Source organism: Vicugna pacos, chromosome 1 (genome assembly GCF_048564905.1).
Source record: "Vicugna pacos chromosome 1, VicPac4, whole genome shotgun sequence".
NCBI lineage: Eukaryota > Metazoa > Chordata > Mammalia > Artiodactyla > Camelidae > Vicugna > Vicugna pacos.
The window spans coordinates 3,870,140-3,897,992 of record NC_132987.1 but is presented as its reverse complement, the minus strand read 5'-3'; the positions used below and the strand labels follow the sequence as shown (position 1 = coordinate 3,897,992).

At 48.0% G+C, this 27,853-nt stretch overlaps 1 protein-coding gene across 1 annotated transcript in view; it reads left to right on the top strand.

Moving 5' to 3' along the window:
- Window positions 1-12,685: 12,685 nt before the first annotated feature.
- SH3BP5 (SH3 domain binding protein 5) overlaps window positions 12,686-27,853 on the top strand; it is a 65,273-nt gene continuing 50,105 nt past the window's right edge. The window contains exons 1-2 of the mRNA XM_072971345.1: window positions 12,686-13,015; window positions 14,673-14,735. Of these exons, the coding sequence (XP_072827446.1) occupies window positions 12,878-13,015; window positions 14,673-14,735 (201 nt within the window). The 5' untranslated portion in view covers window positions 12,686-12,877. The remainder of the gene's footprint in view (window positions 13,016-14,672; window positions 14,736-27,853) is intronic.

Sequence of the window (27,853 nt, the reverse complement as noted above, 5' to 3'; positions counted from 1 at the left end):
CTGCTTCTCCCACCCCTACCCACCCCGGTCCCCTACCCCAGCCTAAGGTACTGATTCAGAGAAGGACATGTGACCCAAGTCAGTTCAGTCAGAGTCAGTCCCAGGAATTATGGGTTTATTGGCTGGTTTAATCAAGCCTGGAGCTGCTGGTATCTAACTGTCCATCACAAGGGGCAGGCCTTCTGGGAACAGAGCTAACATAGGAGATGAAGGAGGAAAGATGGAGAGGAGAAAGGAAAGAAGGAGACGGTGAGAGAGCACCTGGATCTAGCTATACCTGATGTTAAAATCTCCTTGGCTTTTTTACGTGAACCAGTACATCTCCCACTCCACGATCACCCCTCTCTTCCTTTCCTAAGCCAGTTTGAGTTGTATTTCTGCCACTTGCTCAATTGCTTGACTCACCCTCTACCATCTCCCCTAGTGTTAGGTGAAGGCATATGAAATTGCTATTCTTGGTGATAAATGACTGAATATCAGTCATTTCATCTTAGTTCTTTGAACACCTCCAGAGCAGGGAACTCACTACCTACTGTGGCAGCTCAGTTGGAAATTGGACAGACTTAACCAACAGAAATCACTTTTCTCAAATGAAAATCTTATCCCTGTCCGTTCTCCGGTGCCCTCCTCTGAACACATTTTGTGGGATCTGAGGTCTCGCTTGGGTAGAGAAGAGAAGGCTTCAGTAATGCAGCCTCAAACATCCAAATCTTTTTTTAAAATGTGATGTCTTAAGCTATGTTTCACCATCTTGCTCATTTATTTCAGACTCAGTTCAAAATCCTCTATTTAAGCCCCAGTGAATTTCCCTTTATTCTCCATGGCCCACTTCTCCTTCCTTCAAAGGCTTCTGCCCCCACCCACTAGGTCACAGTCTTCATCAGTTATCTTCTCTGTGGTTGTCATAATACAATAAGATGATGGAAATTCAGTGCCCCGATTTGCAGGAGTCATGGTTGCATAATCTGGGATACCCGTTCTGGCCTCATGCATCCTGCAGGTTCAGGAAGCGTTCTTTCTCTGTCTTCAGCTGAGTCATTACTACACATGCTGAAAGGACAGAGCTCAGGGTCAGGTGCAAAGGCGTGTGTGTGGTTGGACAGTGATTCATTAGCCATTGGGTTTGGTCGTCCGGTCAGTCACTAGCACCCGCTGGTTTCTCAGCGCATCTGTAGGAAGTCACATGGCACTAGCCAAGTGTCCCTTTGAAATACTGAAGGGGCTCGTCGTTACCTGGTACATGTTGTCCCATTCCCGAAGGTAAGTAGAGCTGTGTCTTATTTAGGATGGGCTAAGCCACGTTAATAAACAGACCCAATGGCGAAACAATGGAATTTTGTTTGTAGCTCAGGTAACAGCCCAGGATACACAGGTTGGTCCTCTCTGCTGGTTAGCGCCTCAGGGATCTAGGTTCTCCCTACCCTGTGGGCCTGTGAGGGCTTCCCTGTCACCCGCATCCAGCCCAGAAGAGGAAAGAGCATAAAGGAGCACACGTAGGACATTTATGGGTCAAGCCTGAAAATGCCACGTCACTGCCACTCATTTAGTCACCAAAGCCATGGCCAGCCAGACGGAGGGGAGGAAAATGCTGTGTAGCTAAGTGCTTACACAGAGGGAGAGTGGATTCGGTGAGTGGTCTCCACTATGAGCGACTAACATCGTCATGACACAAATATATCCCCAAAGGCCTGACCTCCTAGGCATCCCTTCCTTCTAAATCGAGCTTCTGTCCCCGGCTGTGGGGCCAGAATCTTTGTCCGTTATCCTCTCCAGAGTTGACAGGCTACAACAACAGAATGCAAATACAAGGCAAATAATGTAAAAATTGATGGCAAAGTGAAACTTATCAGTCTTGCAAAATAAGCGAGATTTCAAGATTAGGAAAGCCATTTGGAGGAACTGCCCCAATCACCAGCAAAGCCATTGACAAATGAGGAAATGACAGTGTCAGAGCCGAGGGTGAGGGTGAGGGCCAGAAAGGCGCTTCAAATGCGAATGATAGCAACACCTAAGGGGCTACAGAGACGCCTGGAAAAACCAGCAGGTGCCTCAAATATTTTGGCCAAACTTATTCAGTTTATGACTGGGCTGTAAAAGTCAAATCTTTTTATTTTTCATTTCTTTTCTTAGGGGAGGTGCTGGGGATTGAACCCAGGACCTTGAGCATACTAAGCACACACTATACCACTGAGCAATACCCTTTCCTCCTTAAAAGTCAAATCTTTTGTGTGTGTGTGTGTATGTGTGTGTGTATATATATATATATATGTATTTTTTTATTGATGTATAGTTAGTTTACAATGTTGTGTCAATTTCTGGTGTACAGCACAGTGCTTCAGTCATACATGAACATACATATATTCATTTTCTTTCTCACCATAAGTTACTACAAGACATTGAATATAGTTCCCTGTGCTATACAGTATAAACCTGTTGTTTATCTATTTTATACATAGTAGTATCTGCAAATCCCAAACTCCCAATTTATCCCGTTCCCCCCGGTAACTATACGTTTGTTTTCTATGTCTGTGAGTCTGTTTCTGTTTTGTAAATAAGTTCGTTTGTCTTTTTTTTAGGTTCCACATATAAATGATATCATATGGTACTTTTCTTTCTCCTTTTGACTTCTCTTTGAATGCAATCTCTGGATCCATCCATGTTGCTGCAGATGACATTATTTTGTTATTTTTAAGGCTGAGTAGTATGCCATTATATAAATATACCACAACTTCTTTATCCAGTCATCCGTCAATGGACATTTAGGTTGTTTCCATGATTCGCTATTGTAAATAGTGATGCTGTGAACACTGGGGTGCAGGTGTCTTTTTGAATGAAGGTTCCCTCTGAATGTATGCCCAGGAGTGGGATTGCTGGATCATATGGTAAGTCTATTTTTAGTTTTTTGAGGAATCTCCATACTGTTTTCCACAATGGCTGCACCAACCTATATTCCCACCAGCAGTGTAGGAGGGTTCCCCTTTCTCCACACCCTCTCCAGTATTTGTTATTTGTGGACTTTTTGAATGATGGGCATTCTGACTGGTGTGAGGTGATACCTCATTGTAGTTTTGATTTGTATTTTTCTGATAATTAGGGGTATTGAGCATTTTTTCATGTATCTATTGACCATTTGTATGTTTTCATTGGAGAATTGCTTTGTTTAGGCCTTCTGCCCAGTTTTGGATTGGCTTGTTTGTTTTTCTTTCTTATTAAGTTGTATGAGCTGTTTATGTATTCTGACAATTAAGCCCTTATCTGTCTCATCTTTTGCAAATATTTTCTCCCATTCTGTAGGTTGTCTTTTTGTTTTGCTTATGGTTTCCTTTGCTATGCAAAAGCTTCTAAGTTTAATTAGGTCTCATTTATTTATTTTTGATTTTATTTCTATTGCTTGGGTAGACTGCCCTAGGAGAACATTGCTTAAATTTATGTCAGAGAATGTTTTGCCTATGTTTTCTTCTAGGGGGTTTATTGTGTCTTGTCTTATGTTTAAGTTTTTAAGCCATTTTGAGTTTATTTTTATGTATGGTGTGAGGGAGTGTTCTAACTTCATTGATTTACATGCAGCTGTCCAGTTTTCCCAACACCATTTGCTAAAGAGGCCGTCTTTACTCCATTATATGTTCTTGCCTCCTTTGTCAAAGATTAATTAACCAAAAGTTTGTGGGTTTGTTTCTGGGCTCTTTATTCTGTTCCATTGTTGTATTATATCTGTTTTTGTACCAACACCATGCTGTTTTGATTATTGAAGCTCTGTAGTGTTGTTTGAAGTTTGGGAGGGTTATTCCTCCAGCTTCATTCTTTTTCTTCAGTATTGCTTTGGCAATTCTGGCTCTTTTGTGGTTATATATGAATTTTAGGGTGATTTGTTCTAATGCTGTGACCTGGGTAATTTGATAGGGATCACATTAAAATCTGTAGAGTGCTTTGGGTAATATGGTCATTTCAACAATATTGATTCTTCCAATCCAAGAACATGGGATATCTTTCCATTTTTTAAAGTCATCTTTAAATTCCTTAGTCAATGTTTTGTAGTTCTCTGAGTATAAGTCTTTCACTTCCTTGGTCAGATTTATTTCTAAGTATTTAATTTTTTTGGATGCAATTTTAAAAGGATTGTTTTTACTTCCCTTTTCTGATATTTCATTGTTAGTGTAAAGAAATGCAACTTATTTCTTGTGTCCTGCTACCTTGCCAAATTCTAAAGGTCAAATCTTAATGGAAGAATTTCACATTATATGATATTAACATTTTATCAGAAAAATATGCCAGAAAAAAAAGCCCTTGATAGTTGATTGATCATTTTTGTGGTTGTTGCTTTTCTGATGAGCTGGTGGCAATACTGTTTCCTGGCTCCTTGCCCAAGGCCCTGCCTCTAAATGATGGCTGTGCCCCAGAGCTGGATCCTGGTCCTCTTTCCTTCAGTGTCGCCCTGTCCTGAGTGATTTCGTCCAATCCCACGGCCTTAAACATCACCCACGTGCAATTGACTCTCAAATCCAGGTCTGTGGCCTTGACCTTCAGATGTGTATCCTCCTGTCCACTTGACATCTGCACTTGCACGTTTCAGAGCCTCTCAGACTTAGGTGTGCAACATCACACCTCGATTTCACACCTTTTCCTCAAGACTTCCCTACCTCGCTCGATAAACACTAGCGTCTTTCAGCCACTTTTCAAGTCATAATCTCGAGTCATTCTTTTTTACCTTTAAAAAATTTTCTTTTGTCATTTTTGGGCGAAGATAATTAGGTTTGTTTATTTATTTAATGGAGGTACTGGGGGTTTAATGCAGGACCTCGTGCATGCTAAGCACACGCTCTACCACTGAGCTGTACCCCTACCCTCAATATTTTATTTTATTTACTTAATAGAGGGGCTGGGGATTGAACTCAGGACCTCGTGCATGCTAAGCAGGTGCTCTACCAAGAGCTGTACCCACCCCACAGGAGTCATTCTTGATGCCTTGGCCTCCACCCATTCCCACATCTAATGCAACAGAAAGTTTTGTCTTCAGAATACATCCTCAGTCACCCCTACTCCATCTCCCCAAGTTGGGCTCATCCACTAAGTCCAAATGGCCACGTCTCTTGCTAGGCCTCTGTCACAGCCTCCCAGCAGGTGTTCCTCCTCCCACCCTTGCCTACACGGCTGTTCTGTATCCGCAGAGCAGCTCCAGTCACAGTTCAAACATATACACTGGGTCCTGTTATCCCCCAGTTTCAGTCCCTCCAGTGGCTTCCCATCACATTTGTGCAAAGTCCAAACTCTTTCCTGTGGCCTCCCAGGCCCCAAATTGTCTGACACATGACCACGCCTCACACCCATGTCAACACCCTGTCCTCCTTGCTCTGTCTCTGGCCATCACCCGGGTGGTCCAGCTGGGTCCCTCCTCGGGGTCCCTCTTCCCTCCAGAGTGTGGCTACCCGACCTCATCTCACCATCAAGTCTCAACTCAAAGGTCACATCCACAGAGAACCTTCTCCATCTCCCATCTAAGGCAGCCCCCACCCTCCAGCCTTCTTCATTTGGTTATCCTACTTTTTTTGGTTTTTCGTAGCAATCCTTGTTAGCACTACCTGCAACTATTTTGTTTACTCCTATATTTAATTTTTCTTCAGTCTTCCCTTAGACTATAAGCCACAATGAAGGTGGGAGTTTTCTCTAACTTGTTCACTGCTGGGTCTTCATTGCCAGAGGCTGTCACATAGCAAATACTCAGTAAATGTCTGTCAACGAAGTAGTCTTTCAAATAGAAGGAACAAAACTTATTTTCATAATTGTATTTTGCAGGATACAGCTCCAGTAGAAGCCTTTGTTCATTATTTCATGTGAAACTTTGGTTTCCTTTATCAGTGGATTTATTTAAGTGGCCTTTTCCTGTACCAATTCCCTTTGAATAGTGAAGCTCTCCTGTCTTGCGTATTTCCTTCCTTGGCTGGACCAGGAAACCTGTGGCGTAAGGAAGGGTGGGCAGGCTGAGACGGCCGGTTCTTGGTTAACCCAAGCTGGATCACAGTGATCACTTATCCTTCTTCTGGGGCCCAGAAATGCCTTTTCCCTTTAAAATCCATTCCAGAATCACGTCTGCAGTCTGTTATGCTCACTGGTTTGTGTCTGGAACCCCCTCTCTTTCTAATGGAACACTGATTCTGCCTCTGTGATTCTAGCACCATGTTAAATATATGCAGGACCTTTAAGACCACAGACAAACATTGGAAGTCTCTTTCCTGGGTGCTGTAAGTACTCTGGCCTGTAGCTCATCTGGGTCAAGAGACTTGACTTAATTCAATTTAGGACACAAATAAAGGTTCTTATGAGAGAGGAGGGGCCACAGCGCAAGCAGTTTGGCAAGATACTGATGTCACCGAGTCTCAGAATTAAATAGCTGCCTCGTAATGTGGGGGCCCTGATCCCTTTCAAAGAGCTGGCTTCTGCAGCAACTTGAGTTCTAAGAACTGGTCATCTGGGGGCAGGAAGCATTGTGGAAAGGTTTGAGGTCTGTTTTAAAGTTCTCTTCCCTCTTGTTCCAGACTCCTCCGGGCATGAAGGCCCTGCACGCTCTCCCCTCCCCTGGCCTGTGAGTTCACCTCCCTCGCTGGCTCTGTTCTGCCCACACCCATTTGCTTTCTCTCCCACCCGAGGGCACTCCCGATCCAGGACCCCTGCACACGCCGCTCCAGGCACTGAAGTGCCCATCCCCAAAGGCACGCGGGCTGTGCTCTCTTATTTCTTCTGGGTTTCGGGGTCACACCAACAGCATCCCTGTGTCTTGTCCTCTGTCTCCTGCTTCATCTTGGCCCTCAGCCCTGGTCACCCCGGCCTGTTACCCATTTATCCATCATCTCCATGATGGGCTGTTGCCGCAAAACCTGCCTCTGAAGCCTGAAAGCCAGATTGAGATTCAGAGGCAGAGTTTGGGAGAAAAAGATCAGCTTTATTCCTTTGCCAGGCAAAGGTGAGTCACAGCAGGTCATGCCTTAGAGCCTGTGAATCCATCTTGGGGTTGGGGTTTTGAAGCTTTATAGAAAAAAACTGGAAGAACAGAAAAGGTGATAACCATCAGGGCACTTTACAGGGGGCTGCTGCATTCCTCTTAATCTCCGTGAGTCCTTCTGGCCTTGTTGGGGAACTGCGGAGGGTCTGTCCGTTCTTCTGAGATTAAAGGCCCCTTCTTCCCGGAGCACAGCCTCTGGGTTAAAACAATTGTAAAGAACGTCAGGGAGAAGTTTGGGGGTAGCTTAGCACAAAAGCAGTAAGAGAGAGAAAACCAATTACAGGGTTTCTTAGAAAGAATCAGAAAACAGTTTTAGCATCAGGAAAGTTAATTTGTTTGCTGCTCCTTCAAGCAGGAGGTTGTGCCTTTTGTTCGTAGTGGTACCCTGACCCCTGGCACAGCGTCTAAAACATATCAAGTGCTCGATGAATATTTGTTAGATGAATAAATGAGTAAACAAATGAACGGCATCTCATTGTCTATAGTGTATGGTCCAAAGGGTTAGCCTGGCCCTCTTGGCTGTCGGGGACCTGCCCCAAACTCGACTTGAGGCTTCATCCTCTGCTTTTTCCACCACTCACTGTCCCTCCTGGGTCCCAGGTCGAGGTGGTCTCCCTCCCCGCTGTTCCTGAGCAGTCCCCCCTCCCCCCTCCCCGCCTTCCATGACTTCCCCATGTTATTTCCTGCCTGGGAAACCCTTTCTTTCTTTCTTTGGCAAAATCCTCCTCACTTGTTTGAGGAAATCTTGTTTATTATTCAAGGCGCAGTGTCGTCTTCTCTGTGAAACCATGCTGGCCCTCGCAGGCAGAAAAGTGAAATGACTTCTGCGTTCCCCCCGAGGGTGACCAGGGTGTCGCGGCCCTTAGCAGGGGCCGGGAGGGGAGGGGCTGCTCCTTCACCCACCTCCAGGGCCAGCACATCCCTCTTTCTGCCCTCAGCTCCGCCCGAGTTCCCTGAAGTCAGCATATCGCCTCGTTTCCCCTCAGGCCGCCACGCCGGCTTGGCGTGAGTTTGGGGGGAAGGTCACGTTTCTCTTTTCACCAAAAAGGCCGAGAACACTTTAAACCCAGCTGCAGACCCTCTCTTCACCTGGAGACGGGAAAGTGATACCCCTTGAACCCGGCAGGATTTTCTGTGAGTGTTTATTGAGGAAACCCAAGTTTCCTTCCACACCTACAGAGATAGAAACACCCCCAAGTGCCCCCCACTCCAGCGGGGGGCACCCAGTGAGGAGTGGTTCTCTCTTTGCTGGACTCTTGCTTGGTTTATGATTCAGGGAGAAGGGGGCTTGGATCCCAAATGTGTGACAGCAGGAAGGCAGTGGGGTCACAGCGGGAGAGGTCGATGCGAATCCCATGAAAGAAACCAGATCATGACAAATGTGACTCACTGGAGAGAAATTTGTAAACCTAAGTTCATCCCGCCAGATACCTTTTCTCCTCCTTTCCAAATGTCAGCCCACTGATCTCACGGCAGCTGGGACGGCACCAGGCTGTGACTTTCACCAGGGAAGATTTTCAGCCTGAGGACACGGTGGGGCAGAGAACAACCCCCCTCCCCACCCAGTTGAACCAAACTGCAAGGAGATAGTAAAAATAAATGGAGCCGCTGGACAAAGAATGTTGCCTGCCATTCCAGTGAACAGAGTGTTGCCGCCATCAAGCCATCAGCCCTGCAGCCCCTAGGGGGAGCCCCGAGGGGACTCAGGGTGGAGAAAAACAGGAGACTGGCCCTGGGCAGTTCAGATGCCTATCTGAGGAATGATTTCAGTGAGCCCAGACTCTTGCATCTTTGCATACACAGAGAAGCATTAAAACCATTAACTTGAGGTGTGTGTTTTGTGATGAGCAGTCATCTTTTGATGTTCGGCTACAGGGTATTTTATTTCCTCATCCAGCAAAAACGCTTAAATGTCTTGGCCCCCCTGCCTCTTTGGAGCAGCTCCTCAGAGCTCTCCGAGAGGCTGTCTCCCGGGCTATAGTTGGCAGTAACATCCCCAAATAAAACAGGTTTAAAGTTGTGCATTTTAATTCAGTCAACAACAGAGCGTATGGTCTCCAAGGAAAGCAGTCCTTGGGACTTTGTTACCATGTCGGCCGTCCCCACTCTGCCTGCACCGTGCACCATGCGATCAGGCTACCAAAGTTGCAGCTCTGGTAGAGATGTGCCCTGCATCACTCGGGTACCCTATCCCCCCAAGCCTGGCAAGGCAGAGGCGAGTTCTTGGAAACCACATCACACACGAAGCACTATAAAGAGCACTATAAAGCTGACTTTCTGCAAAGGAGCAACGGTAAAATTGGGTGATGAGTTCCTCATAGGAATCGACAAATATATAAGATTTCCAGGAAATAACCATACATGAGCAACGTCTTATCTAATGACCCCTCAGTCATTTCAAATGGTTAAATTGTATTTGAGGTCTTGAAATGGGCAGAAACATACTGTGACTGAAATACTCCACCGAGGGCCATCTGGGGCCTTGGGCAGGGTTATGTATCTTTTGAGTGAAGGAGGCAATGGAATATTTAAATACAAATAGAGAAGGCTAACTCAAACCAGAGTATACGTCTCCTCTAGCTCAGTGGTTCTCAGACTTTTTGGTGGCAGTACTCCTTTTAATTTTTTTCAGTGACTGAAGATCTTACAGAGCTGCTGCTTATGTGGTTGCATCTACTGGTGGTTACTTCATAGAAATTAAAACAACTTAAAAGACTTTTTTAAATCAATTCCTCTAAAAATAACAGTACATGTGTTATGTTAATTATAAATACCATAATTTTTATGAAAAATAACTAGTCTCCAAAATGAGAAATAAAAGTTTCCAAAACAAAACACGTAGGGACAAGGGCATTGTTTTAGGTTTTTGCACGTCTCTTTAATGTGCATCCTCAGAAGAGACAGCCGGGTTCTTGTATCGTCTGCTTTCGGTCTGTTGTGATATCATGTGTTGTGTCGTTCCTGGGAAACTCCAGTGAACACTTGGAAGAGAGTGAGAGTGGGAAAGGCTAACATTGTCTTAGTATTAGTATGAAAGTAGTTTTGATCTCATGGGCATCCTGAATTTCTCAGAGACCTCCAGCCCATACCTGGAGAGCCACTCATCCTGATCAATATGTCAACTAAAATAAATAGTAAGCATCTGCTTGGGTTACCAGCCGCATCCATGGTTTGCCTTCTTAGTATGTGAGTTAGGCAGAAGTATGAGCCCGCCCCATTTCCTGCCCCCTGCTATACAGACTCCTGCATAATGTGGGGAACTTGTGATATGGTGGGACCATCACCTCCATGATTAGGTTGTGAATATGGCACAGCTGGCTTTAAGAATGGGAGACTACACTGGGTGGACTTGACCGAATCAAGTGAATCCTTAAAAGGGATCAGGCTTTTTCTTCAGAGGAGATTGAAGTGTGGGAGATTCTCTGCCTGGCTTTGAGGATGGAGGGGGCCATGTGGCAAGAAATGCAGGCAGCCCTCAATAGTTGAGGTTGGCCCTTGCCTGACAGTCAGCAAGGATATGGGGACCTCAGTCCTACAACCACAAGGAACTGCAATCAGCCAACAATCTAATGAGCCTGGAAGGATGTTTTCCTCAGAGCCTTCAGAAAAGAATGGTCCAGGAGACCTCCAGCAGAGAAGCTAGTCACACTGTGCCTGAACTTCAGACCTACAGAACTGTGAGATCATAAACGAGTGTTGGTTAAAGCTGCTAAATTTTTGGTGATTCGTTACACAGTAATAGCAAATTAACACAGTATGCATTGTTTTAAATTTATTTTAGAATTACACAAATAATCACAAATACATCCTCCTTGTAAAAAAATGAAAACATTATTGAGAGATTAAAAATTCCCTTAACTCCCCCAACCCCATCCTAGCCAATCTGGGGCCCCTCCCTACCCACTCTTTTCCAGACCTAGCCACTCTTTGTTGGCTATGAACTCTCCTTTCCACAACTTTTTCTCTGTATTGATGTGCATATGTAGGTATCAACAGAAATATATAGTACTGCTGTGGTTTATTTTAACTTCAGAACACTATTGGGGTTCATCCTATAGCTGGCTCAGGTCTTCTAAAAAGAAAATAACAGAAGTCTAAACCAGTGTTTAGAACAGCTTCTCTACATCCCATAGCGTCATTTTGAACCATCCTTATTGCTCTTAGATCTAAGCTTGAATAGAGATGTATTTTGGAGGCTGTTGTTTGAATGGTGATGATGAGTTGGGAAGCATGAGAGGGGCAGGACTGACCTCACCTGTCTTGTTTTCAACCTCTGTCTCAGTTTATTCACAGCTAGGATGAACCTGCTCAGTTATAGGCTCAATTCTAAGCCACTAAGGAAACATGGGTGGCTCTTGTGTCCCAGAGTGACTCTTAATGGCCATCCTGACCCTGTCTTCATCCATCACTGAAAAATGAAAAGCAACCACATTGCTAGCAAGGAGCTTGAGAACATCTCTGAAAGAATTGCTGACTCTCCATTTAAAGCACAGTGAACAGGTGTGACCTGTTTGGAAACAAGCCCACGGCTTTCACCTGTATTACCTCCAGGAGACAACAAGTCTCCTTTGATGGGAGACCTCAGTGCCAGCGTATGTCGGGTGGGACCTTGCCCAGGGAGTAACCCCCCAACTTAGCTTCTGGTAAAACCGTCATAAGCAGGTTTCCAAGGTTGGCTTTAATGACAGGCTTTCAGAAAGAAGCTTCTTTCTCAGGCAAGTCTGCTCTCTGAACTCACGGGGCCCAGGGACCACAAGGCTCCGTGTGGAAAGCTTGTACCTGTGCATTTTTGCAGTGAAGGAGACATTAGCAATAGCCGGCGGCAATGTCCGTGCCTGCTTTCCTAAGGGCATCTGACCTTCTGCTCCCCCGACATCACAGTGGCCCTGATTTTTCACAAAAGCACAGACATGCCCCTTGTTCTTTGACTTTTTGTGATGTTGAGTTTAGCAGGAAAGTTCTGGCTCCCTGCTTATTCGGGGTGGCAGGACACCTCATCAGTTTACAGATCCTTGGACGAGCATGCCCATTAAGAGTGGGTATGCTTGCACGCCCTTGAGAAGGCTGTATCCACCCACCCACTCACATCCCTGATCAGTGGATTTTCCATGCTTCCTGGCTATTCAGGAAGGACCATCCCACAACTCTGAGAGCCCAGGTGCTTCGGGCTGGGGCTCTGCCCTGGGTAGGGCATGGCCGCTGGACAAGGAGTCCATGCGTGGAGCTGCAGCTGGTTCCCTTCTCTGTGCTTCTGTGTCTGTGTGAGCCTGTTTCCCCTTTTCTGGAGAAAACTTTAGGCAGATCCAATTCCCAAGATTCACCCAAAGGGGCAAAAGTGCTGTGTGTACAGGGGTTTGAGTCTTGAAACTGGCCCAGGGTCGCTGAGTACAAGCTTCTAAAGGTGACTTCAGACTGGAAATACCCCCAACTTTCCTTCCATAGGACAATCTGCCTTGGGGCAAGAAGGGGGATAAATCCACCCTCACCCCAGGTGGCCGACGCTGCGGGGTTGGCCTATATTCGGGCTGGGAGGTGAAAGGGGGTGAGGCTTCCCAGTTTCCCCACCCTGAGCTGTTCTGGGAGCAGAGGTTTTGTGACGGATCCCCGGCCAGCCGGCCGGCCGGGGCGGCTGGGCTGGAGCGGGGCCGCGGGAGGGCAGGCCGGGCAGGGCGGGCCGGGGAGGAGCGGGCCGCTGCGCTGACGGCCGCGGCCGAGAGGGGGCGGCCGCGCCCACTTCCTCCTGCGCGGGGCCCGGGGACCCAGCGGCGAGCGGCGCCTCCCGAGCGCGCGGGGCTGTGGCCAGACGGCTGGGGCCGGGCGTGCGGCGGCCGCCACCCGCGACGCTCCGGAGGCCTCCGCTCGCTTCGCGCTCCGGCCGCCCGCATGGACGCGGCGCAGAGGCGGAGCCGCCCCGAGGAGCCGGCCGAGCTCCCGCTGCCAGCCCGGGACTCGGAGGAGGAGGCGGAGGAGGGGATGGAGCCGGGGCTGGAAGAGGAGGAAGAGGTGGACCCCCGGATCCAGGTAGGGCGCACTGGGGGCGCTCCGATCCCCGCAGCTACAGTCCCGAGTGCCTGCGGCCCGGGCCTGGGGGGAGGTGTCCACGTCGGTCCGAGGGCGGTAAGAGAGGATCTGAATACCAGGTTTCACCCTCACCCGGGTCACGGGGAGGCTGCAGTGCCCGCGTGGACGCGGCCTGACTCGATCGCAGGGATGCCCCCGCAGGACCCGGGGTTCGCCAAGCGTGCCAGGCGCTGCGGGCGGACGTGCAACAAAGAGAAGGGGGCGGGGGCGCCGCGCCGGTATCGGGGCCCTGCCGCTGGCTTTGCGCAGCCTCCTGGCTCCGGGAGCCGGGCCGACCGCGTGGGCGCGGGTTCCCCGGGCGGTGGGCGTCGCCCCTGCAGCTGGGCGGCCACCCGAGCCTGGGGCCCGAGCCCTCACCTGGCGGAGGTGCCCGGCCTGAGCCAGCTCCCTCCTCCTTTGATTCATTGTTAGCAAACTGAAGGCTTTATTGTCACCACGGCTCAGCCCTCCGCTTGGCCTCCCGTGGTTTAAAACCCAGCTTTTCCCCGTTCTGTGGTCGGGGGTGAACAGAGATCAGGGACGGCCAGTGCGCAAAGCTGACGCGGGGGGAAGGCGAGGGGGCTGGCCTGGCCTCCCTTGCCTTCCTTTTTCCGGGAGATGATTAAAAAACAATTTCCAAGCCGAGATCTCGCAGTGACAGCTTAACCCCTTCACCCTCCAAGCAAAATGGCACAGCACACGCCTTTCCAAGGCTCTTTTTTCTACCCTTGCCATAAATCATTTTTTAAAAAATTACTGCTTTTAAGCATGCGCTGAGATTTCTGGAGACCTAATCGGTTTTTCAGCGCACAGATCAATTAAAAGATCATTTAATTCAGCTGTTGCGTTTAAAGGACTTGTTTTTGATAGAACAGCAAGAGAAATACCAGGTGGGAAAAATCTGCATTAAGAATTCTACTAAATAAAATCAGTGTGAACGGACTGACTTGTTTTCTTAGTAGGGGAATTCTATTAACCAGATCCTTTGTTTGCAGAGTAAAATGAGTTAACTTCATGCTGGGTAATTTTTACAAAATGTCAGTTTGTAAACGTTTGTTTAAAGGGTCAGGATTAAAGCTGGTTTTAGTTGTTGTTTTGTAAACAGCTAGGTAGTTCAGATAATTGGCAGTTTGAAAAGATTTTCATCTCTATAGGAAAATACTCAACCACGGATGAGTTAATGCCAGAATTCTGCCCTTGATTTAAATCATTTCACTGAGTTTATACTTTTGGCTTGGCTTTGTTTTCTTTTATTGTCTTTTCTGCAAAGTTCTTGCTTTAAAGCAGGTGTTTTGGTTTTGATTTGGGCCCCTACACCTTTGGTAACAGGTGGCTTTACCTGAAGGCATATACCTGGAATAAATGACCTTCTAAGAAAAGACAAATTCCTAGGACTTTAAGTCATTTTTGAAAGGGACGCTGTGAAGAAAAAGGTTTCAGAAATGCTGACATTGATTTCCTCTTCCAGTCAAGGCTCGACTGTTTTCTTGAGAATTAATACTGACTCGTCCCTCTTCCTACAAATTGTGCTGGAGTAATTTTGCAGGTCACGGGCTGAGTCATGCTGGAAACAAAAGACAAACCCCTGAAATCTTTTTCTCTCCCTTTCCTTCATTAGGGGGAACTGGAGAAGTTAAATCAATCCACAGATGATATCAACAGACGGGAGACTGAACTCGAGGTAGGAAAGCGGGGTCCCTGTTCTTGGCGGAGTGATGCCTGGCTGGTTCATTTTGTTTTGGTAGCTAGAGGGTGATTGCTGGCGTTCCCTCCTCCAAGTTGAGCAACAGACAGCCTGCTGCCTGACACTGAGCCCGCTGGTGGGTGGGACACATGTGGATCCAATTTCCCAAGGTTTTCATCATGGAGCCTCCGTGGGGCCACAACCAAGGGATTTACACACCCTGAAGCCCTGAAGTTAAGGTGTCTGTGGAAAAGTTAAAAGGACTGAGGGGAAGATAAGCACCGTGGACGGTCAGGAAGGAATGAGCTCACAAAAATCTCTTAAATATGTTAACGTTTGTACTTGGACATACTGTGTGCTTCCTTGGGAAGACTTATACCTTCTTTGACTTTTCAGCCCTAATGATTCACCCCCACCTTCTACTTCTCTGCTTGTTTCTTTATTATCTGCTTCTGTGTAAAATATAATTATTTTTAGAATTTGTTTTAAAAAAACTATTTATTTGGGGGGTAATTCAATTATTTACTCATTTATTTATGTCAGTGGAGGTGGTACTGGGGATTGAACCCGGGACCTCGTGCATGTTAAGATATACCACTGAGGTATACCCTCCCTGCCCACAATGTAATTACCTTAATGGCAATGAAAAGCTGTTTTCCCAGCTTTCTGCTGGGAAAAATCGTGGGAAACTTGGGAGAACTTGATGTCACTTTCATGAGCATCTTCCAATCTGAGTTGGAACAGATTCGAATACTCTGTTAGTCCGGGCCCCTCTGCAGCATCCCCTGCTTTTGTCTGAGAGCCCGTGGGTGGCTGTCAGGGAGCTGTGGGAGGACCTGTTTCTGGGGCAGGAGGAAAGGCAGGGAGGGTGGGGCGGACAAGGCAGGAAAGCGCTGGTCCCTGAGAATGAGGGGGTGGGGGATAGGAATGTAATCTGCCAGCAACACACTGGCAGCCTTGACTTCTGACTGCGGGTCGAGGCCATCTGGATGTGGCCTTGGAGGGTACAAACTTGTTTTCTGAGCTGTGTGTGAAGTGATCTCACTAACCACTCGATTCTGATGATCGGCATCTGTGAACACTGGCTGCTCTGCTCCCGCAAGTGAAGTAAGATCTGCATGTTTAAATTTTTTCTACTTAGGATGATTCAGTTCTCTTTGTCAGGCGGTTGAATCTCTCAGGATCTCAGATTTGTAGTAAGTTCTACAGCAACACCCTCACCGTTTCTGTTGGCATTTGGCGTTTACAAAGTGTTTTTTTACCAGCTTTATTTCCTTCTGTCCTGTCCAACAGCCCAGAGCTGTGCTGTCCAGAATGACAGCCTCTAGTCACACGTGGCTATTTGAGTTTATTTTTTATTTTAATTTAATTTTATTATTATTTCTTAAATTGAACTACAGTCAGTTACAATGCGTCAATTTCGGGTGTCCAGCACAATGTCCCAGTCATGCATATACATGCATATATCCATTTTCATATTCTTTTTCATTAATATATTTAGATTTAAATTAATTACAATAAAATAAGATTGAAAATTCAGTTCCTGTGTTATGGTAGCCCAGTTTCAAGGCCTCGGTAGCCACTGTATCGGACAGATCAGAGGACACTTCCATCATCGTAGAAAGTTTGGACAGCGTGGGCCTGCCGGGTAGGGAGGCGGGGCCACCTCTTCTCCAGGGCCAGGACGCAGAAGCTCAGCATCCTTACAGCCAGTGTCACCGCAGAGCCCGGTCATTTTCCCAATCCCTTCCAGCTCCGGATTCTGCCCTCCCAATACAGACAAGTTAGAAATAGTCCTTTTTTTTTAATTCAAAGTACTGATTTATTCATTCAACAAAGATCTGCGGGGTTCCTCACTGCTGGCCACTGTTCTGGTAACCCATCTTCCGAGGGTCCCATGGTTTCCTCTCTTAACTCAGTGCAGCCCTGATTTCCGAATATCCTTTCTGAACACACTTAGGTATCAGTGTGTCACCGGAAGCCATGGGACAGGTGTTTCCTGCCTGGCTCTGCAGAGCACTTGGCAGCAGCCAAGAGCTGGGAATCAGTGCTGGCCTGTGACGCTGGGTGACCTTTCCATGGTATTATTACAACCAAGGTGGACTCATCCAAGTGTAATGCAGGCCCTGGAGGTCACTAAAACTTCCTGAGCAGCTACGTTAAAAAGTAACAAAGAGCTCCTTCTTGGTGTGTGTCTTATTGTGTGAGGCTGCTGTGATTGAGATGGTTAAATATATGCTAATTTAAAAATGCAAATGTTTTGCATTTGATTTCTACCAAGGGTTGAAATGTTGAGAGATAATTTAAAATGTAACAATTGTTTTCCATTGTTTAAAAAAACTAACAAACAGCTGAAGTTAATTTTTTTCTCCTCTTTTTTGTTTTTTTTGGGTGATCATTAGGTTTATTTATTCAATTTTATTTATTCAACCCTCTTTTTTTTGAAGTATAGTCGATTTACACTGTTAGTTTTAGGTGTACAACAGAGTGATTCAGTTATACATATACATACATACACATACATATTTTCAGATGCTTTTCCATTATGTTATTACAAGAAATTATTTATTTTTAATGAAGGTACTGGGGATTGAATTCAGGACCTTGTATGTGCTAAGCATGTGCTCTACCACTGAGCTATACCTTCCCCCCACTTAAAATTAATTGTAACCTAGTTCCTTTAACCCAGAATGTCCAAGGTAGTATAATTTCAATAAGGAACCATACAAAACATTAATGAGATGTCTTTCCTGTATTTTTGTACCCTGGCTTCAAAATCTTGGGTGTATTTTCCACTTAGAGTACATCTGCCTTGGACTGGCCACTTTCGGAGCTCTCAGGGGCTGCAGTGGGCAGCCCAGGGCTACAGAGGGCCGGGTGGTTTTCAGCCTCAAACCAGGCTTTCTGGATGCTTCCTCTTTGGTGGGGCTGCGTCCCTTCGGGTGAGCCCTTGGCACTGACCCTGTGTCGGATGTGGGTGTGAACCTCAGGGAGCTGGCGTTTCAGTTGGGAGAGGGGAGTGGAGAGGTGGCTAAGAATTACTGATGATCACAACTCCAGTAGGAGAATGACATGACAGAGGAGTTTCGGGAAGATGCCCTCGCAGAAGCCTGGCTGGCCAGGGAGCTGGTTTGTGGAGCGGCAGATGGAGAGAGCTGCAGGGGTGCTGGGGGCGCATGCCAAAGGATGCGGGGCAGAGAGCCACTGCCCGAGTCCACGGCCTGGCCTCCTCCTGTGGTCCTTGTCTCTGAAGTGCTGGGAACCTTGAACTAGTGACGACGGAACCCCGGGTCCCCGGGGCGACGTTGTGTCCTGATCTTAGGATCTTAACCCTCATTTAGGCTCCCGAGAACTTTGGGTCCAACATCTTCATCCACTGTTCAGCACGCAGCATTGTTTTCTGTGTGTTTCTCTGTAAAGACGCTGTATTTCATGTATGTTACTGGTTCATTCATGTTGATCTCACTGCCATGAACTTACCATGACTCGGCCTGAACAAGGCTCACTGGACACGCTCTCTCCGTTGGCTCATCACAGCTTTCTTGGGCTCAGGACCCTAAACAGCACTTTGGCACTAGGCTTTTATGGAGAGGGGTGGTGTTATAAACGGCAAAATCACCAACACAAAGCACAGAAATACAGAAACTATGGCACCAAATGGACCAAGTAAACGGCGCTGTTTATAGCATGGGAGTGGACACAGGGCACAGAGTGTCTCTGTCCTCCTCCCCAGGACCGGGCATGGGGGCAGCTGACATTTCTTACTGCTCTGCCCAGGTTCACGAATGACTGCAGAGCAGCGCAGTATGGATTTTGGAGTAAGTTTGAGTGATTAGGCAGATTCACAAATTTGGAATCCACAAGTGAGGAGGATTGACTGGATATAATTTCAGAGCCTCCAGAGGAGGGTCTTTTTCTGTCTGTGTTTCCTTTCCCTTTGCTTTTTTTTTTTAACATTTTTTTTATTGAGTTATAGTCATTTTACAATGTTGTGTCAAATCCCTTTGCTTTTTTGATGGTGGTCTGGCACCACTACCCCTCCCCAACTTCGACTGATTGATTAGGGAATTAGTGACCCAGTGTTCATAACAGCACTATTTACAATAGCCAAAACATGGAAACAATCTAAATGTCCAGTGAGAGATGGCTGAATAAAGAAGTTGTGGTATATTTATAGACTGGAATACTACTCAGCCATAAAAGGGATAAAATAATGCCATGTGCAGCAACATGGATAGACTCGGAGGGCATTATGCTAAGTGAATTAGGTCAGATAGAAAGACAAATGCTGTATATCACTTACATGTGAATCTGAAAGATACAGCAAACTAGTGAATACAACAAAAAAGGAGACCCACAGAGAGAACAAACTAGTGCTTACCAGTGGGGAGAGGAAGGGGGTATTAGGGGATGTGGGAATTGGGGGGATAAGCTATCGAGTGTAAGAAGGCTCAAGGATGTACTGTGCAACACGGGGAATACAGCCAGTATTTTGTAATAACTGTAAATGGAAAGTAACCTTTCAAAATTGTATATAAATTTTCAAAAAGTGAATGGGTAATGATTTGTGGCACAGTTGTCTCTGGGCAGCTGTAGCTGAGGGGTAGGCTGGGATTCACTTTTGGGTCCCATTCAGTGTCTCTTCTGCTTAAATGGGAGATGACCAAAGGTGTCTGATGCCGGCCGCCTGCCCTGTCGCTTGGTGAGCATCTGCCCCTCCCGCAACCTCGGTTTGCCTCTGACCTCTTCTGAACGGCGGGCTGTCCTGTTGGCACTCTGGTCTATATTGAGAGACCTGAACTTTTTCAGCTGTGGAAGGGAGTAACCTTTTAATCAGAGAGGCTCTTGGATGTAAGCCTGATGTTTCAAGCTAAGAAAATTCCTGTGTTTTCCCACGGACACATTGGGTAATCAGCTTTAACTATTAACTCATTGAGTTTTTCTTAAGCATATCTAGAGGGAGTGGGCCTCAGGGCCACGTGGGGGAAGGAGTAGCCCATGTTCCGGTGGGAGCCGAGCCACCTGGCTGGGGACCAGCGAGGGGGCCGCGGTTCCAGGGGTGGTGTGAATGATGGATAGAGAAACCGGTAATTTGGTGTGTGGCAGCCCTGCCGGGTGAGGGAGTCCAAGCAGGGGTGCTGACCTACTTTTACAGGGCATACCCGACGGAGCCATCTCTCCTCACATGTTTGTTAAAACAAGAGGCAGCACAGAGAGTTTCTAAATCGTCGTAATCACAATTTGTCATCATCCACGCCGGTTATTTATTTTTTAATGTGATGATGTGTAGTGTTTTATCATATTATCCTCCCTTCCTCTGGAGACGGGCTATTCTAGGGGCAAGAGGGAGGACTCGGCCAGGCCGAGTTACCCATAGACAGCTTTTCTGATTCTGAGGCATCAGAAGCTGGCTTTTCCAGCCCGCCCTTCCCCAGGGAGGCAAAGGCAACTCATTGTAAACGGTTGTCCTCTGTCCCTCACCGCCGGGGTGGGGGTGGTTGGAGAGAGCATTTGATTCTGGACATCTGTGTTCCTCCAGCTTGCTGAAGGCCTGACCCCAGAACCTGCCTTTTTCTCTGCCAGAAACTAGCAAATGTTTTCTCTTTAAAAAAAAAAAAGAAGAAGAATCAGACTGTTTGGAGCTGGGAAACTCGGGGTGGGGGTGAATTGGAAGCAGCCCGGCCCCTCGTGATGAATTATTAGCGCAAGTCAGGGGAAGTGGGAAGTTCTTTTCTGAAAGGACAGTGCTGTCACATCTTAGCACAGTCTCCTTTAAGGGGTGTGTGTGTGTGTGTGTGAGAAAAAAGAGAGAGAGAGAGAGAGAGAGAGATGGCAGCCTGTCCCTCTTTGTATCCAGGTGAGGTCTGATTCGAGTCAACGGTGGCCTGGAGGCGTTTGTGTACCGAGCTGGAGGGCCTCCTGTGGGCTGTGCGCTCCTGGGTTCAAGCCTGCGGCCACAGAGTCTCACAGTGGGGGCCTGGGCCGGGTCTTGTGGGGAGCCAGGGGAGGCTTTGCTGCACTAAGGGGCACTGGCGTCAAGGTGGGGGGACCCCAAGTTGTTTGCGAGTGGCCTGTGCGCAGTGCAGTGCCTGTAGCCAGTGCAGTGCTGGGTGGGGAGCGCTGTTGACAAGACCCTTTGGTCCTTGGCTGGTTGTAAAGATGAACACACTTGAGGTCTTTTCTGGACCTCCGGGTGGCCCAGCTGCTGCTGCTGTCCCCACGGCTCCGACCTGAGGCTAGGCTGTCAGAGTAGTAGGCCTTAAGCTTCCTGCTTCGGTGAGTGTCCCGCACACCGCTGCTGGGATGTCAGGGGCAGGAACTTTTGACTCAGCAGTTGCACTCGTAAGAATTGATTCTAAGGGAATAACTGAGTGAGGACACTGCTCCTACAGTGTTCAATGCAGCCTTGTTTCCAAAGGTTGGAAGATCGTGACTCTACATGACTATTGTTGGTGGGGGGTAAGGAGGAGGGGATTGGTGAAGTGGGTGAATCCCAAGCACAAGCGTTGGCTGAGAGAATCCAGGCCTCAAGATGATGACACGGCTTGTTATTAACCTAGAAGGGCGGCTGAGTGGAAAAAAGCAGGTTCCAAAAGGCTCTAGTGTGATGCGCTTCTAAAAACTAGGTTTAAATGCCAAGTGCCTGGAAGGAATTACATGCCAGTTGTTATACCTGGTGAGAGAGGAGCGAAATTTATTGTCTTTGTCCTTTTCTATGTCTTCTGAATTTGTTTGTTTTTGGTGGTTGGGGGGAGGTAATTAGGTTTGTTTATGTATTTAATGGAGGTACTGGGGACTGAACCCAGGACCTCGTGCATGCTAGGAACGCGCTCTACCACTGAGCTATACCCTCCCCACCACATCATCTGAATTACTTGCATTGAACTTGTATTACTTTATAGTGAGAGGGAGGGAAAAACCCAAACCCAAGGCCATGGGGAAGGGGTGGATGGGGATATGACTGGTCTTAGCACTGGGTGACGTAGGTTAGAGCCTGAGGGTTGCTGACCTGAGATGCCCTTGGCCCCTTGGAGCCAGAGTCACCTCATCTGTGAACTGGAGTTGTGATTCTTCCCTGGGTGGCCTGGAGGACCAGAGAAGGTGCTCTAGGGGAGGAAAGGCTTCCTGCGTGCAGGGCTGGCGGGGACCGCCAGGGCCCCCTGGTACAGATGCAGGGAAGGCTCTGACGAGATGCCCCCCGAGGCCGTGGTGTTTCTTTGTCAGAGACTGGCTCTGGACACAGTGCCAGACGGAGGGCTCGTAAGGCCAGGATTACAGCAGGATGGGCTCTGTATTCATGGGAGCAACAGGGCTTGGCTCAGTAGCCGATCTGCTGGGGTGTGGAAATCAGTTCGTTGCCCTGCCTGAGCCCTGCTGTGTTAGGATGTATCTTCCCCTGGGATTTGCCTGGCATGTGATAGGTGCTGAATAGCTTTTTGAGTGAATGAATGTCAACAGATGGCCCCTTCATGGCTGTGTAACCTCGGGCAAGTTACTTAACGTCTCTGGGCCTCAGTCTCCTCATCCCAATGGTGGTACGTAGTCAGCCATCAATAAATGTCATTGCTGGAGGCAGGCAGGTGAGGGCCGCAGCGAGGTGGGTACTCGCAGGAAGGGCTTGTGTCCATCCCGGAGTGTCTTTCCTGCTTGTTTTGGTCTCTTAGCTGCTCTTCAATAATAACGACAGCAATGATAATAGTGATGATGATGATGATGATGATGATGAGCCTACCCTGTGTCAGACCCCGATCTAAGCACTGTGCTTCCAGAAACTGTCCTCAGCTCTGCTTTATGCGCTAGACACTGTCAACCCCGTTCTGCTGATAATGAAACTGAGGCACCGAGTTCAAGTCTCTTGCTCTTGCGAAGTTGCTCACCTGCTCTGCGGACATCGTCTGTTGTCAGTCTTTGTGTGATGGGCTGTCCTGTCCATTGGAGGAGATTTAGCCCCGTGGGTGTACTAGGTGCCAGTAACAGCCTCCCACCGCCCCCAGTTGTGACAGCCAGACACATCTCCGGACTTGCCAGTGTTCCCTGGGGTGCAGAGTTGCCCCTGGTTGTGAACCACTGCCCTGGAGCAGTGCCATCGAAGTGAGGTCCTTGCCCTGCTGACACAGGACGTTGTCAGAGTTACAGAGTCTTAAGCCCCATCCAGACCTGCTGACGCAGAATCTCTGGAGGGAGGGTGGCGGAGCCTGTCTTAACCAGCACTACCTGCTCATGCATATCTCACGCATATGCATTAGGCTGTATTGCGGTCATTTGTGTACCTGTCTGGCGCCCGCCCCCCCAACCTTGGCCCCTGGAGGGAGGGGCCCAGCCCCGCAGCTTGTGCCTCCGCATCTCTCGCGGTGCCTGCACACAGGGGTACAGTGAATGTCGGGGTGAAAGGATACAGTCTGTGGTTAGAGTCAGACACCCTGTGGGCTCATCACTGTCAGCCTGGTCATACGTGGTGTCCTGCAGACAGGCAGGTCCCCTTACCCTAGCGCTCTGGAATTGCACCCATCCCCCCACCGTCCGGAGGCAGGGCCAACCCTGGGCAGAACAGCAACTTTGGTAAAAGCACCGTTGGAACCTCCTTCCCCTCCCCGAAGTCCCTCCCTCCCAGAGGTCTTAGCTTAGGAAATATGAGGGTTTTAAGAGTGGCCTTTCCCATCAAAATAGGATGGTGTGTGTGGCTATGAACAAATGGCCATGATCTATTTAGTGGAAACAATTCTGGTGGAAAAAAAATGATACAAAGCTTGTGTAGAGTATACATTCAACGAATTTGTGCGTGTAAGAGAAAAAAGGTCTACAACAGAGATTGACAGCATGGTCCCAGGCTAGAACTTCTTGTTACGAGTTAAGGTGAAGTACCCACAGAAATTGGAGAATAAGACTTTGGAAACGTTTCCTTTTAGCAGTTTGGCGTTGCCCTAACATCCAAGCAGCTTTTCACTTTCCCAGCTTATGTTGATTGTATTCTGCAGCAATGCTGATTCACATTGGTCGGGGGTGGGGTGGGGTGGGGGGGATTCATTACCACATAGTTTGAGGAGCATGGCTCTAGAAAAATGTACCCTCAGGGGTTACTAGCGGTTACAGCTGGTTGCAAAGAATGCTGGTGACTTTTACTTTTTTCATTTCTCCATGTTTTCTGCATTCTTTACAATGGCCCTATTTGATCATTTTCCTCAGCAGGGCGTGAGGGTCGAGAATGAAGCACTGTTATGAAAAGATGCCTTTGTGGGTCCAAGAAATGAATTTCTAGGGGAGGAATTTTAGGAACGATGAAGGCTGATGGGGAAAAAAGCCTTCCAGATTGGTAGTCCCTGCCTTCACTGTGGATAAACCCTGATGTGGGTGGGTTTGCTTTGTGAATTGCTGTACTTCTAAGCTCTCACTCTGGTAATTCATGGAGGGATGAAAAGTGCTTTAAAAGGTATTTTAAGATTGTCTGCCCCCAAGAGATCCTCATTTATAAAATACAAAGCAGTCACCAAGATAGAATAGTGGGAAATGTTTCAAATATTAAGAATATTTAGATATTCAAATTTTGTTACTGTATGAATTTGAGGATCAGCATCCTTCCTACATGGATAAAGGCTTGTAGGCACATTCAGGCTCTGGTACAGCGTCATTCACTGCAGTCACTTAGCGAAATGATAGTAGTGTGGGCTGTTGGCTAGAATATAGAAATAGCTCTCAATATTGAGGTGGAGTCTACTGCCTTGAAAAACATCAGATGTGTTTTCCTTTTAAGCTTAACAGACCCATGAGATAGTCCGTAAACCTTGCTGGTTCCTCAGCTGGAACTTGCTGTTCTAGTACAAGCAGGCTTTTCTGCAGGGACGTGACCGTACCCCCAGGTTTATGCAAGACGCCCCAGGGGTCCATAGAATCTTCAAATCCCCCTGTTGCCAGAGAGCTGTGGTCCCTGTGGGCTGTAGCCTTTAAATATCAAGCTGTTCTTTTTCCTTCCGAGCATTTGTTGCGGGGACCTTTAACATCGCGGTGTATTTGTGTGTGTTTGGGTTGGATGCATTAAATGTCTACTGAAACGTCATCCTCTGGCAGGCATCCCAGTTATCTGTGCCCGGCCCTCCTCTCTGAGAGTCGCTGAATCTGCCTATCGCCTGGTAGATGTTTGCAGCAGTAAAAACTGTATCAAAGACTGTATCCCTTTTATGCATCCTACCCAGGAATCTCAGGGTAATTTGAAAAGTGGCTCTCTGAGAGCTCAGAGAACCAGCCTCTTTCATTTCCTTAAAGAAAAGTGGATAAAACTTTTGTTCTATTCCTGCCTAATTTTTTTCCCCTTTGCTGTGTTTTGCTGGATTATCCAAGAGATACTCACGTTTGCTCTGACAGAAAGAAGCTGTCAGCAGGGAGGCCGTGGGAGGAACATCCGCTGTTACCACCGCAGCCAAGCCCACCTCCTGTAAACGCGCACTGTTTGGCATCACACTCACCCGAAGCATGTGTACCTGACCCTTGTGTTGCCCACACTCAAAACAGATTCGAAGCCGGCAGATTGGATGGTCTTCTCCCTGGTTTTTGGCTTTTTTGGAAGAAGGCATGAAAGAGATGCCTTCTTTGGGGTGAGGGTGGAACTCAGCGGTGGAGCGCTTGCTTAGCATGCACGAGGTCCTGGGTTCAGTCCCCAGTACCTCCATTTAAAACATGGCAGAATAAGATTAAAATGGCAAATTTATTATTAAAAAAAAAGATGCCCTCCTCATTGTTCCACTTACTGTGTCTCCCAAAACCTCTTAGCTTAAAACCATTGCTTTATTTTGCCCATGAGGTGGGTCCGGAGTTTGGAGAGGGCTCCACGGGGCTGTTCTCTCAGGAGGGGTAGGGTGCAGCCACAGTCAGAGGTCAGCGGGGCTGCCTGAGGAGGCCCACTCCCAGGTCTGGCAGCTCTTGGCTGGGGGCTCCACTGGGGTCATCAGCCCGGGTGTCTGCATCTGACCCCTGCCCCAGCAGGGTGGTCCAGGCACTCTGACCTCCTCGTGGCACCTGGTACCCCCCCCCCCCACCGTGGGCACCCCCAATGACCCGGTGGGAGCTGGGCAGCCTTGGGGGTCCCAAGCAACACCCCTCATCTGCTACTGATCCAAGCCATCAGGAGCCCACCCAGATTCAAGAGGAGGGGCCCTGGACTCCCCCTCCTGCCGGGAGCAGTGCTGCAGCATTTCCAGCCCCATTTCAGAAGCGCCTCACTCTGCTGTGGTGATGCAGACAGAGACAGTGACTCATTCTGAGCCCCGCGGGAGGTCCATTCGTTTACTTCACAAACAACCACCTGTCACAGTGCCTGGCTGGGTTGCTTTAATGGTTAACCAGCTGGCAGAGCAGGGACTTTGATCAGTACTCCTGGTGACCCTTAAAAAAAGCCAGCAGCAGTTACAGCAAGATGGAGCAGTTTTTAGCAGTCCTGTGGGTCTTGCTGTAGGGAATTCTTTGCAGCTTTGCCCATTTCTTAAACACTTTGAGAGGAAATTATACCGTGGCTTCAGTGTCTTGTTAGAGAAGATTAGTGAAGCCTAGAGCCCAGCAGCATGGGAGCTCAGCAGACACTTTATAAATTCAGGGGGAAGGTTCTCAAGCCCCCTGGGCAGTGCTTGACGCACTGTTTTCTCCCCGCCACTGGTTTTGCTGGTGTCCCCGCTGCAGACACAGGGTCCTGGTATTGCATTGCATTTGCTGGAAATTGGATCTCCTCCCCTAGCTGGGACTCCTTAAAGCAAACCAGACTTTAACGCCGTGAAACGTGGGATCAAAAAAGGCACAGGGATACTTGTTTGGGAGCCGATAGAGACTTAAAAGCCCGGGCTTGAGCATTCAGGACGGCTGGATTTGAACGCGCCTTCTGCCTTTTCAGAAGCTGTGCAGCCTTGGCAAGGATTTTAGCTTTTCTGGATTTTTAATTTCCTTCTCTCTAAATTGGAAGGGCAAGGCAGGGGAGGGTGTAGCTCAGTGGTGGAGCACGTGCTTAGCATGCACGAGTTCTTGGGTTCAGTCCCCAGCACCTCCATTAAAATAATTAAATAAGTAAAACCTAATCCTCCCAATCCCCAAAAAATCCACACCAAGCAAACAAAATAAATAAAATCAGAAAGGCAAGACCTGTCTTGCAGGGCTGTTAAGGATGAAACAGGTGCTGTTTTTCAGGTCCCTGGCACGGTACCTGGCATCTAGAACATCCATTCAGCTTTGGTCCTTGCCTTTCTAACCTCTTGCCATTTATTGGGTGACACTTACATGAAAGTCACTGCTATGTATTGAAAGCTGAGTCTCTGTTGAGCATTGTGTCAAGTGGTTCATGGGGTTTATCCTGTGCGTTCTCACGACAGCGCTGGAGAATGTTAATGAGAAGTGGGTGGAGGCACTGAAAGATCTGTTCTTGCTGGTCACACAGCCAGTGGGTCCAGGAGCCAAGGTTTGAATCCCAGAGACTGAGGCTGGAGCCCGTGCCCCGAAGCAGCTGGAAGATGTGTGTTGCTAGGGGTGGAGGATGCGTATTCTGAAGTCCCCACTGAGGCTGGTGAGATGGAAGGATGCTGACTGAGGACTTGGGGGACCAGGTTTTCAGTCTGCACCCTGACGCTCACCCTTGGGAGAGGCTTCAGTTACCTCCTCTGTGAAAGGGAGCCTCTGAGCTGCGTGGAGGGCAGAGGCTTTTCCAGCCCTAATGCCGCAAGACTGAGATCTGGATTGGAATCTTGCTGAAGGAGTCGTCACCCTCAGTCTTGATGCGGGGGCAGTACAAAACTTTGGCCAATCCCTGCTGCAGTAACTTACGATTTTATTTTTATTAAAGCAGTGCTTGGACGTAGTTGAAGAAAAGCCGCTGAGACAATGAACGTCCTCCACCTTGTTCCTTCCCAGCCCCAGTTCTGTTTGCTTCTAGAAGCAGCCACTTGTCACGTTTATAGCCATTTCTTCTGGTGGGTTCTCCGTGTCTCTTAATGTTTAGGGTGGGTTTTGACTTTGGTTCTTTTGCATTCTTGTCCTCCTCTCTTCCCGTTCTGTTGAGCGGAATGTTTCTCCAAGGGGAGCGGGTCGGGCTTGCTGGGGGGCTGGGTACCATCCACAGAGGCTGCACTGTCTCATCCCAGGGCTGG